Below are 12,457 nucleotides of genomic sequence, written 5' to 3'. Positions count from 1 at the left end.
TCACGTAACAGGCAAGCCCTTTACCCTCAAATTCAGACATGTGAGCGTGTCGTCGCCGCCATCACGACGCCGCTATCGCTGCGGCCAATACTAGCTAATTGAATTAATAATTATATTTGTTTGTCTTTTTTAGGAAATAATGCATGTAAATTCACTGGATGCTTAATTGTTAGCTTAAATTGTGTATACCTACTACCTTGGACACGTACAAGGATTTCTCGATCTTGCATCATTCATGTCACTCTCAGCAGGATAGCAAAACGTACGCTTATATAAACAGCTCATATTTCAAGCTTTTTCTCTTGCATCATCTAGCTATATATCTTCTTACAAACTACTATACGTACGTTTACATATATATACGCATGTCGACATACCTTGTTCCCGACCAAAATACTTGCTACCACCCCGAATTTACCACTACCGAAAATAACCAAAACCAAACAACAGATCAACAACAACAAGATGCAGCTACTTACAAAAAACTTCATGAAAACCTTGTTAAAACTCTCCCCAAAAACAAAGGTTGGAGAAGCGAAACCATTTTTCTCTATAAAGAATTCTGGTTAAGCTCCGAGGTCCTCAAAGGCTTGTTATTAATCAACAACTACTTCACTCCAAAACCGACCGATATCTTTCTTGCTGCTTTCATGAAATGTGGTACCACTTGGCTCAAAGCTCTCATGTTTTCCATCGTTAACCGCCATCGTTACAAAGTCATGTCTGACCACCCTCTCCTCGGAACCGGGCCTCAAAGTGCTTTTCCTTTCCTTGACACCCATATTTACCTCGACCACCCTGTCACAAACTTTGATCACCTCCCTAGTCCTAGACTTTTCGCCACGCACTACGCTCATGATCTATTACCTACGTCAATAATCACATCCCATAATATTGCAAATCCTTGCAAGATTGTGTACGTGTGTAGAGATCCAAAAGACGCCTTTATTTCAAAATGGCATTTCATGTGTAAACTTAGGTCAAAAGAATTGCCACCATTGTCTTTTAATGAAGCTTATGAGCTCTTTTGCAAGGGGGTTTCAGAGTATGGACCGTTTTGGGAGCATGTTTTAGGATACTGGAAAGCAAGCCAAGCTTCACCCGACAAAGTTTTGTTTTTCAAGTATGAAGATATGAAAAGAGAACCGGTAAATGAGGTGAAGAAGTTGGCGGCCTTCATGGGAGTTCCTTTTACGGCGACGGAAGAGGAAAATGGAGTGGTGGAAGAGATTGTGAAGTTGTGTAGTTTTGAGAATTTGAGTAGATTGGAGGTGAATAAGAGTGGCGGTGGTGGACAGAGATTTACGGAGAAGATGGTGGTGGAGAACCAGAGTTTTTTTAGGAAAGGGAAGGTCGGAGATTGGGAGAATTACTTGACGGAAGAGATGAAAGACCGGATTGATTCCATCACCCAAAACAAATTCAAGGATTTAGGTCTACTAGCATTATTTCAATAAAATGTTTATGTCGTTTAAAATAGATATAAAATAAACAAATAAGGTAGTAGCTAGCTGCCTAGCTACGGTCGCACCTTGCAAGTATCCCTGTTTAAGCTCATTTAGGACGTTACAATTATATATGCAATCTAATAAGTACGTATTTCCATGAACGTTGTTTTTTGTTAAACCATCTAATAAGTTCATGGATATAGATGCAATCTAACAAGTCTTCTACTCTTCTATAGAATTTTTTTCGGACGCAACGTTTTTTCTGTTCAAATGGTCAAACAAGTTTTCTTTGCAAAAATTTTTGTAAAAGAAGTGGTAATTCCAGATTTATTCTACATGGCTAAGTCGTTTCGGCATGCCACATATAAACCGATCGGACATGCATGCCAATTCCGGGTTTAGACATTTTATGTATAATCCACTATTAACTAACTAATGGGCGTCCTATGTATAATCCAGTATTAACCGATTAATGGGCGTACTTGAGTTTTAGCAATGGCGGATCCAGGATTCTAACTTAGGTAGATCCTTAACTTTGACTTAACGACTTAGTTGAATCAGAGAAAATAAAATGAGTTGGAGCGATCTATCAGGGCATTAATGCAAACATATAAATATCACGGGGTCATTACTTTAAGTTAATAATGCATACGTTACTACTACCATGGCCATCTTCTGGAATGTAAAGATTTTTGAACCCCGACTCGCCACCTTGATAATAAAAAAAATTGACCCCTAAAATAGTAATTTGTATCGTACTAATCAAATGAATAATGATCGTCTGATAACAAATCAGATACTTACAACGAATACTAATAACGTATTAAATTTTTTTTGCTTAATAGTACTAGGAAACTAATAAGGTATGTCAAACCGGGTTCATAATTATGATATTTGCATATCAAATGCGTTAAATTTTACAAACATCAACCAAAGTATTAACACTTGCATACTAAATAAGAAATATGTTAATTATGACAATTATATATATATATAGGTATGTATGTATATATATAGTACATGATGATTTTTAGTGAAAAAAACTTATTATTTTATTTATTTTGTTTTAATACTTTAAGTAGATTATATATATATATATATAAACATATACACATATTAGTTACGGAGTAGTTTAGAAAAAGAGTCCTTTATATAATCGAAAATAATATAGATAATCCAATTTGAAAGGTTCATTTAAGCTAAACATATACCTTTCTCTAAAATATCATAGTCCAAAACAATTTTTTTAGAATTGTAAAATCGAATGGTTTAATCACAATAATAATGATAAAATCATATAGGGTTTAAATTGCAAATGTTAGAATATATGTATTTAATTTGTAAAGGTTTAAATAGTACAAGGTTAAAAGTAAAAAATAACAAATAATAAAATACGGAGTAATAATAATAGCAATCAACTACTCCGTACTTTGTTAATGACCACACATTCCTTTATATTGTATTTTCATCTTCGTCTTCTTCACGCAGCCCGCCGGAAAATTTTCTGTTTTTTTTTTCCCACTTACCAGTAACATGATTAACATAATGGAATCAGTTATCCTCATATACAAGAATAGGATGTAAGGTAGGTCCTAACCACATTTATACATACGTCCTCGAAAAAATTACCACATTGTCTCTAAACTATTTTCGAAATTTATGTAGGTCCTAGGACCCACCTGCTAGTACTGTGAGTCCAGCTCCTGAGTTTTAGTTCAATAGTTGAAAGGTTATCCCCTTACATGAGGTCTTATGTTCAAGCCTTGGGTAAGACATGAGAACCAAGTCCTTTTATGAAGGTTTGAGTTGCTATATACCCAGCTTTTTAAGTCTGTTTGTAGAGATTAGTATGGGGTTTTTCCCCGATCGGGTAATAGTCATTTTTATTTCAAGTGAGCTATCTAGCGCGAACCAGCATATGTTAGATCTTTCGCTATCGAATCACAACACGAAATTTCAAGCGAAATTCACTTTAAAAAAAAAGAAAAAAAAACTAATGGGCAGATTTTGCTGATTTTAAGTTATTTTCATACGACCACAGAAACCAATTGAAACCATGTGCAAAAGCCATTTCTTGTCCCTTTCTTACGTATGCGTGCCAAGTGTATATACAGTGGCATGCATATAGCTAGCTTGCCTCCTCCAATGTACTTCATCAAGACAATGAATAAGTGGCAGCCATATATATAAACTTACAAACTGCGGTACTTATTTGTCGTGCACCTCACATTTAAATTAACCGCAGATAGAAATCATCTATAGGAGAGAGTCTCATGTTTGATGGCGAAAGACATTCTCCTCGATTTAAAAAGATACTAGTAAAACTAATACCTGAGATCGACTTCTTATACCTCTTCACAGGCCGAATGATGTGGGTAAAATGGTTTTAACAAACTTTCTTGTACAAGTGATCTCAGGCCATATCTCAACTGGGTTTTTTGAATCATTAATGACTTCCTCGATCTGGATTGGTAGTAAATTAGTAATCTTGCATCATTTGGTTTTAATCCAGTGTTGTCGTGTTGATTATTTCTTGCATCATTTGTGTTTATTTATTACTTTACTTAAGTTCAATCGTTTCCTATAGAAGTGTATATACAATGCTTAGGTAAGTATAATGATTTACAAACTAATGAGAAATGAATGAACTTTAGTTATGAAGAACTCGAAGTACCCGTGAAACTTAATTTCTGCAGTTCTAATACTCCCTGCAATAACATGACAAAATTAGTAACTCTAAATTAAGTTGTCTCTTAGCTTTAACATTTGATATGTGTGTTTGGAGACTACCTTAATGATCATGATCGCTGCATCTTTGTGCAAAACTTCATTGTATTCGTGACAAGAAAGATTCTGAAGTATCCAAAACAACAAAGTTATCCTCTCAGTTGAGTACAAGAATATAAAAAGATCAATCAGGAAACAGAAACCAACTTGAACACAATTGGGACAACCAGTGTCCACAGAACAGCAGCAAGAAGTAATAAGTTCCAATGCAGCAGTTAAAAGCTCAGTGAAAATAGGTTGAACCTACATTTGGTCACACAATAAGTCACCATGTCACTATTTCAGAAAATGAGAAACATAACAGAAGTTAGGTTCACCTGTGCTGAAATCCCTGTTCCGCCAGGATGAGAATCATAAAGTAGAATTCTTTCAGGCATATAACGAGTGTCATGAGGATTAACACACTCTGCAGCCAAATCAGATGAGTTGCAAATAATATATCTGCATCCAAATAAGATTGTTAAAGATTCAAGGCAAGTATCATAAGTAGGTTAAACATTATAACGCATTTCATTCTGGCTTACAGAGGCACAATATGCAGAAGTGCATGACCGGCAGCATGCAACCCTCCACGAAAGGAATAATTTTCTGTTTCCACAGCTGTTTTTAGTGATTGTGGTACTCGAATCCAAACAGCCTGGTCAAACAAAAGCCAAAACTAAATAATGAGATGGTCAAATAAACATGACTTGAGATCATCATTACCTTCAAACATGTACCTGTGACTCGTATGTATAACTAGGAAGTGACAGGTCAACTGTATCAAATACTTGGTTACTTCTTCTCCATATACGTCTAAAACCAAACCAGGTAGTGGTCACTTTACACGGGTTGGATTGGGCACTTATTCTTGATTTCTGAATGTTACAAATCTTTGCAGGGTAGGCCTAAAAGATAACATTTTAGGATTCAGAGAAGTATTAATGCTAAAATATACGAGTAATATAATTCAGGATTTCAGGATTGGTTTTTTTTATTTATTCAGGCTGAAACTTACAATGTGACCACCTACAACTTCAACATCTGTGTAATCACGGGTCTTGGTGTAATACTTCAAGTCAGCTTCCAAACATAAGGCAACTTTAGTAGATATATCTAAATTCTTGACTAGGTATGTTTTCCCCTGATGCATATAAACAGCACCATCATACACCTGAAAAATCAATCAGCGTACAAATTTAGTCAATAGGTGATGTTATTACACATTTCACAGATCAAAATGTTATCATAAATGACTACCTGAAAAAAGGCTTTGCTTTCTTCAACTTCTTCAAGAACTTTGTCATTTTTCATGTCAATTATTCTGTATCTCTCTGCTTCTATTGCACGTATGCTAACAGCATGAGAAGGCATTTTCTAGCAGGTAACATGAAAACCCATAAGTAAAAAAGCGATTAAATTAACATCGGTAAAACCATTACTTGAGGGGCCTTGAGACTTTAAGGTCATGGGTTCAAATACAGGTGTGAGCAAAATGCTCCACGTGCCGGAGACATGGGTTTTCCCGGAAATAACCAGGTTTCCTCCGGAATTGGAGTTGGGTATATGAAGAAATAATCCCGCTGAGCTCAAACTTGCCGTTCAAAAATAAATAAATAAATAACATCTGTATATATACACACATATAACAAACCTCATGCCCGATGTATTTCCAACTTTGAGCACTTGGATCTCTAGACGGATCGGTAGTAACATATCCTTTACTTTTAAGTGACATTATGGCACTTTTAAGGGCATGGCCAAAGTACTTCTCGTCATGCGCCACACTTAGTGGGTGTTCAAGAGATGCACAAACTAAGTGTTGTTCAAGCACCTGCAGGTTTTTAGCATCCACATGACAACATTCAATTGGGCCTCTGAAGAGTTTGTTAGGATATTTCATAAAGTACTGGTCAAGAGGTCCTTCAAACGCAACATATATAGCAAGTGATAGCTGTTCCCTTCTTCCAGACCTCCCAGCTTGCTGCCACAAGCTAAAAACTGGAATGCTTAGTCTTGGCAAGAACAAATTAAAGAGTGGAAAAAACCACAAAAAGAAACTGAATGAACTCACATACCTAGCTATAGTACCAGGAAACCCTAGATGCAGGGTGACATCTATATGCCCAACATCAATCCCCAATTCAAGAGCATTTGTGGCAGCTACACCACAAATTTTTCCACCAAAAAACTCACTCTCAATTCTTCTCCGATCCTGTAATCATTTAGTTAGACATCATAACCTTATATTCTGAAAGAACACAGAGCACATATTCACCTGAGCGGTATAGCCTTAAAGACATATTCTCAAAGAAAACAAGCAGTTATCGTTTTGGAAAGAAGACACGGGGCACATATTCACCTGAGCAGTATAGCCAGCCCGATAAGCAAACACAGAATTTACAAGATTGGGTGCCGTCTTCTGAAGAATTTCACGCCTTACCAAAGACAAAGGTAATTCCTCAAATCAATTATGTAATGATTACAAAATAAAGGAACACTTCAATTTAAAGAAAAAGAGCACATACGTATAGCTTAATACAAGCTCTGCCAGTTTTCGTGTTTTGCAGAATGCAATGCAACGAAGTCCATGCTGAATAATTTCAGCAAAGAGATAAGAAACTTCCAATATTGGACTGCAAAAAAAAAACTTAAACTGATTTATCAAGACTTATTATATCAAACATTTTTTATCTCTAATTTCCACGGAAAATTCCATTCTCCGTATACCTTGAGCGGCCAACGACAACTTCCCTATCAAACTTGTCAGTATTTGTTCGACTTCTGGTTCTCTTGTTAACCTATGATTTGGTGATTACATGAGATAAAAAAACAAATCACCACCTTGTCATCAGATAGATATATACCAAAGGACCAACAAATCTTACAGTTTTCATGAGTAAAGGAGGATTCCAGAGGACAAACAGTTTGGGCCCAGATGGACTGCCATCCTTGTGAATTAGCTCCATTGTTGGCAAACTTGCAAGCTCCTATAAATTCAGACAAGCAGATAACTACATTGCTAACTCACAGTTCTGTAAATCCACAGAAAGTGAATGACGCACATTCATAAAAGAAATTGCAGATTGCAACTAAAACAGGCATGTGGCAAATTTAATCTTATGCATCTGATTATCAACATACCATCTTACCATTGCATGTTCACGGGGATTGCCAGAAGTTGCAGTGCAAAATATAAATGACGGATCACTCCCATAAACTGCAAATATTAAAGCCACATGTGAAGGCAAATGTTGGCATGCAAAAAAGTACAATTAAAATTTAACTCAAAGACATGCAGACTGATTTTCTTTTTAATTCTACATCTATTATTCACCATGATAAGTGAGATGTGAACATTGAACTTAATAAACAATCCCAGTAAAGGAACATGAGTTGCTCATTGATATCAGTGTTAATCCTTTAAGCAAGATCAGTTCCCATACAAACAGATACCATGAGCACAGAGCCGCCGAAGCCTCCGTATAATAAGAGCAGCATGACATCCAAAAGCTCCCTTATACGTATGAGCTTCATCAACTACCACATACCTGAAACATAAAAAACAGGCTCTTCAACCTAAAAGATAACTGATGCCAGTGGAACTGCAAACTACTAAGAGTAAGCGAGAAATATTACTTTGAATCAGAAAAGATAACTACTGTCAATTTGCATATAAAGACGAAATAATTGTTTATATTTTGCTAACCATAGCCCTTAGAGCTATGGTTAGCACGCAATAAAATGTTATACATACAAATGACAACTCTCTAAGAATAATTCTCAATCGCCATGTACAACACTTTACTACGAGTAAACCATAGCCGAGAGGGCTATAATTAGCAAACTCCTAATTATTGAACATCAAAAAACACAATTGAATACATTAACACAATTTGCAAAGATTAAAGCTGAATATATCAATATAACTTGCAAAATCACCTGAGGTTTGATAGGAATCGCGTAAACTGGTTATGATACGGTAATATTGACATGTGAAGCATATCTGGATTTGTGATTAACTGCAAATAATTTTAACAATACTAGGTAACTAAAAGCCACTTTCCATCGTAATGTAATTTGCCCTGTCTAGAAAAGAGCACAAATTACGAAAGTACCAGTCTAGAATTATCACGCAACCGTAATCTATCTTCCTGAGAAGTATCTCCATCATATATTCCAATGTCTAAGCCTACACCAAAACCTTCAGTCATCGATAACAATGCCCTTAGTTGATCTTGTGCCAAAGCCTGTATGCATATAGTGATAAATTGAAGTGGGTGGAAATAAGCCAAAACTCAATAAAAGTCAAGGAGTCGGACCTTTGTTGGAAAGAGGTAAAGAGCACAAGCTGAGAGATCTTGAGACAATACTTCCAGAACTGGTAGATTGTAACAAAGAGACTTTCCACTAGATGTCATAGTTGAAATAACAACACTCTTTCCAGCAAGGGAAGCCTCAATGGACTCTGCCTACAATTACCTCGAGATCAAAAGGGCATATACCTTGGGCGATCAAGTATACATGAAGATTTTAAAATGTGTACCTGGTGGCTATACAGCTTTAAGACCCCAGAAGATTTAAGCGCAGATTGCATCCTTTCAGATAGATAACCAGGAATCTCCACAAAGTTAGCTATTCTGCCCTTAATCTCTTCCACATGAACCATCTGCAAGATTGTTCATACATAGTAAGTACAATATGTAATATGTGAATTTTACTGAAGCTTTTCATAAATCACAAAGTAATTTCCAGGGACACTATCACAGCAAAAAGTAGCAGTAATAAAAGAGATTGATATTAAAATGATTGGAAAGTACAAAAAAGGTGGATTTTAAAAATTTATAAAGATTTTAAAAAGTGGGAAAAAAGATGAAACCTGTCCTTGCGAACCAAGGCCTGCTCTCAGATGCCCGACCATTTCTGTAGGTAGCAAAGAATTTGCCTCCTGTATGGTTATGTCTCCTGTAAGGTTAAACATTCAAGAATAACTAAAAATGAAAGGGAAAAATGATACCTACATTACATTGTCCTTCAAGTGAAAAGGAATCTAAGGGTTCAGACAAGCTTCTCCTTGTTCGCTTAGCATCTAATCTAGTTTCCTTATGATTTCCCTCGTTTATACGTAGTAAAAGATCTCTCAAGGAGCATGACTTGATTATCATGTTGCCCTTTTGTTCCTGCAGGAGAAAATTTTTCTGATTAATTAATCAACATTTTAAACATACAATTAATGACTTTTAAAACATAGCATAAGAAATATATTGATGTAAATAAAATATGCTCAACCCAACTAGTATTGGGAGAATAAAGGCTACCACACGTGCAATCGACAACAGTACAACACCAAGAATTGACACACAATCTGACTTATTGGAGAGAATAACAAGAGATGAGATAGGTTATAAAATGAACCTCTGGGAAATAGAAGATGAAATATAATGATATCCCTAGAAAGAATGTATCTCTGAATGTAGTAATAAATAATTATAAAGAGAACCTGAACATCTACACATACCATAAAAGATGTAACAGTTGCACATAAATCTGCTTTGAAGGCACCCTCTCTTTTTCTCATTGCACTTACTACTCTTGCGGTAAACATTTTCTTCTTGCCTAGATGGGTAACAGCAAGAAGTTGGCTTAGTTGTAAACTATTGTGAAAATCAAATGAACTTGTAACAAGAATAAACAAAACCATCTTATTTGGCCATATGTTTACCTTTATGTGGGCATCTCTGATCTGATTTTGACTTAAGGATGACAATCGCATTGTTTGACCTTCTGCCCTTCATCTCTTGGTCAATCAATTGTATAATCTGCCAATGAAAAAGAAACATGTATATTTATGTGAACACTACTACACAGACGTATGCATGTTTATAATTCATATGTTCCTAAATAGAGTAGCCAATGTTTAAATTGTAGTGGGATAAGCATGATTAAGTAGTATTATTAAAATTTCAATGTAGATTAAATTGTATAAACATGACTGAAGCAAGTATGACCAAGGAAGCATGGGATTAAGCTGAGTGGTTGACTGTTGACATGAAACATAGATTTCTATAATTCTATTATTTATAAACATGTAAAGACAAGCAAGAGCAACCAGGATCATCATTCTGACTTCAGTATGTGAAACTAACCTGGAAAAACTATTACATATAAAGATTGTAAGACACATAATATGGTCGGCCTCTGATTTTCGTTGTGGCCTATCATTGGACATCTTGGACAAGGCCACGAATATGTTTAGCAATTTATACAGCCTTCACAGTTCTTATGAGAAATAATTACTATTACCGGAAAACTTTAAAGACAGTCATGTCTTGACTATAAGGAACAACTTTGATCGAAGACAGAACATTTTAACTATTCTGTTGTGAAGGTTCATCACAACCACCAGTCTTAGTAATTACTTAAACTAGCAACTCTAAGTGATTACTCAGTCACAAAGTTCTAGAACGCATTCACTTACCTTAGGGCAGAGCAACGAAAGACTCGCAAGATCAGCACATTCAAATCCAAATCCAAACTTCTGTAGCTGGTTCAGTCCTCCCTCCAAACTAAGCAAGGTGGCTTTTCCTTGCTGAACTTGTAGAAAAGTAGAGTAAATGTTCACAAAATAGAACCCCTTCAAAAGAACCTTCAACCACGAAGGACAAATGCATAAACAACTACTTTCAACACCAAAACTGATTCCACTACTTCCTGTATTTGCTTTCCTCAACATACACTCCGATGTTTTTGAATCTGATAAACAATTAACCAACTCCAAAACCTGTAAAAACTTCGCACATCTCTCTTCGCCCAACTCATCGCCATCACATTTTTCCAATACATTCAAAAGCTCGTTCATTCCCTCATCAAACAAACCCTTATCACCTTCTTTCTGAACATTTAACTCCGTTCTCCGAAACTCAACATCCGGCTGCTTCTCATCCCCATCAACCTGTCGTTCCTGCAACGCAGTCAAATCTTCCATCATATCAGACCATGCCGAATCAGCAAACTTCGAGGTCGAACACTCATCATTTTTCCCAAAATCTTTCTCATTAACACTCGTCTCCACGGCTTGCTGCTTGTCCTTTCTTGTAAACGGAACAAGAACGATAAAATCCCCATCGGAAATTGATATACTAGTTATCGTACTCTGCAAACTTAGTTTTCTACCCTGAACCAAAAGTAAAACACTTATTATACAAAACTAAATAAATACGAGTACAAAAAAGTCCTACAAACTTGTATATGTGTATGTATCTATATGTTGAAAGAATAAAACTTAAAAATAAGAACATATTCAATGCTTTCAAATTGATGGTTATAAGTCCATAAATTCAAAATAGTAACATTATGATCAAAGATATACATACATACATACATACATACATACATAGATATAATAAAATACCGTGAGGAAAAGATGGAAATTAGGGGAAGAAGTGGCGGGAGGGAAAGTCTGTTTGAGAAGAAGTTTAAGTTGATGAATTGAGTTATTTTGTGAAATTGAGACGTTAATTGATTCACCGGTTAAGGTTCTGACTTGAATTTCTGTATCCATTTCTATTTCGCTCATTGATTAATGGGTAAATGGACGGATTGATTTTTTTAGGGTTTAAGAGAGGAGGAGGAGAAATGAAATTAGGCGGGGAAGTTACAATATGGCGGATAAGCGGTTTCCCACTTGTTTGGATTTTTTTTTATTTTTCCCCTTATTTTCTTTGCCCAATTCGCCCCCGAAAGAGCTGATAAAAATTGGGCCATATTGGACTGAGCTATGGGCTTCCTCGATTTGATATTTGGGTTTCTACTTATAAAGTTCACTACTTATAAAGTTGTAGCCTTACGATAACTTGACTGAATGGATAAATAGTTTTTATATAGATTAAGTTTATATAATAGTTTTTTATTTTGTTAAGTTAATTAATAAATACTTTTTATTAGGATTAAGTATTTTTGATTAAGTTGAAACTTTTTTATTAAGACTCTAATAAACACTACCTTAATTTTTGTCGCCAAGACTAATTAATAAAAATTCATCATTTACTTTTAATAGTTTAATAATCATCAATCATAAAAAATTTTATATTAAAAAACTAAATTAGGTTCTATTTATCAGCACAACCATTACCAATACAATTACCATTTTTTTTAAATACACATCTCTTCCACCATCATCACTACGAGCACCACCATCACTCTACCCAACATCCTAATATATGTCTGTAAATTTTTACTTAGAA

At 35.4% G+C, this 12,457-nt stretch overlaps 2 protein-coding genes across 2 annotated transcripts; one reads left to right on the top strand and one right to left on the bottom strand.

Moving 5' to 3' along the window:
• The first annotated feature begins 365 nt into the window (after positions 1-365).
• Positions 366-1,457, top strand: LOC122588275 (cytosolic sulfotransferase 5-like). The gene has a single exon (XM_043760390.1). It carries the CDS (start codon positions 366-368, stop codon positions 1,455-1,457), a length of 1,092 nt encoding a protein of 363 aa, XP_043616325.1.
• Positions 1,458-3,968: 2,511 nt separating this feature from the next.
• Positions 3,969-11,866, bottom strand: LOC122586465 (uncharacterized ATP-dependent helicase YprA). The gene is made up of 26 exons (XM_043758454.1): positions 11,626-11,866; positions 10,693-11,388; positions 9,937-10,033; positions 9,733-9,830; positions 9,236-9,394; positions 9,094-9,162; positions 8,761-8,883; positions 8,537-8,686; positions 8,333-8,464; positions 8,157-8,236; positions 7,671-7,765; positions 7,367-7,434; positions 7,103-7,204; positions 6,945-7,015; positions 6,743-6,850; positions 6,577-6,652; positions 6,293-6,429; positions 5,869-6,208; positions 5,475-5,591; positions 5,233-5,388; positions 4,955-5,122; positions 4,760-4,872; positions 4,553-4,676; positions 4,383-4,478; positions 4,239-4,301; positions 3,969-4,156 (listed from the first exon to the last, which is right to left on the bottom strand). The coding sequence occupies exons 1-26, from the start codon at positions 11,788-11,790 to the stop codon at positions 4,103-4,105; spliced, it is 3,657 nt and encodes a 1,218-aa protein (XP_043614389.1). The 5' UTR covers positions 11,791-11,866; the 3' UTR covers positions 3,969-4,102.
• Positions 11,867-12,457: the final 591 nt, after the last annotated feature.

Source organism: Erigeron canadensis, chromosome 2 (genome assembly GCF_010389155.1).
Source record: "Erigeron canadensis isolate Cc75 chromosome 2, C_canadensis_v1, whole genome shotgun sequence".
Lineage (NCBI taxonomy): Eukaryota > Viridiplantae > Streptophyta > Magnoliopsida > Asterales > Asteraceae > Erigeron > Erigeron canadensis.
This window is presented reverse-complemented; position numbering and strand designations above follow the sequence as displayed.

What these genes read in the sequence shown, in the direction of transcription:
- LOC122588275 (XM_043760390.1), top strand. Translation starts at nt 366, where the DNA reads ATGTCGACATACCTTGTTCCCGACCAAAATACTTGCTACCACCCCGAA.
- LOC122586465 (XM_043758454.1), bottom strand. Translation starts at nt 11,790, where the DNA reads ATGAGCGAAATAGAAATGGATACAGAAATTCAAGTCAGAACCTTAACC. An exon ending in GCCTTGGTTCGCAAGGACAG is followed by an intron (nt 8,884 to 9,093) that starts GTTTCATCTTTT and finishes ACAATCTTGCAG; the next exon opens with ATGGTTCATGTGGAAGAGAT. An exon ending in TGCGTGATAATTCTAGACTG is followed by an intron (nt 8,237 to 8,332) that starts GTACTTTCGTAA and finishes AATTATTTGCAG; the next exon opens with TTAATCACAAATCCAGATAT.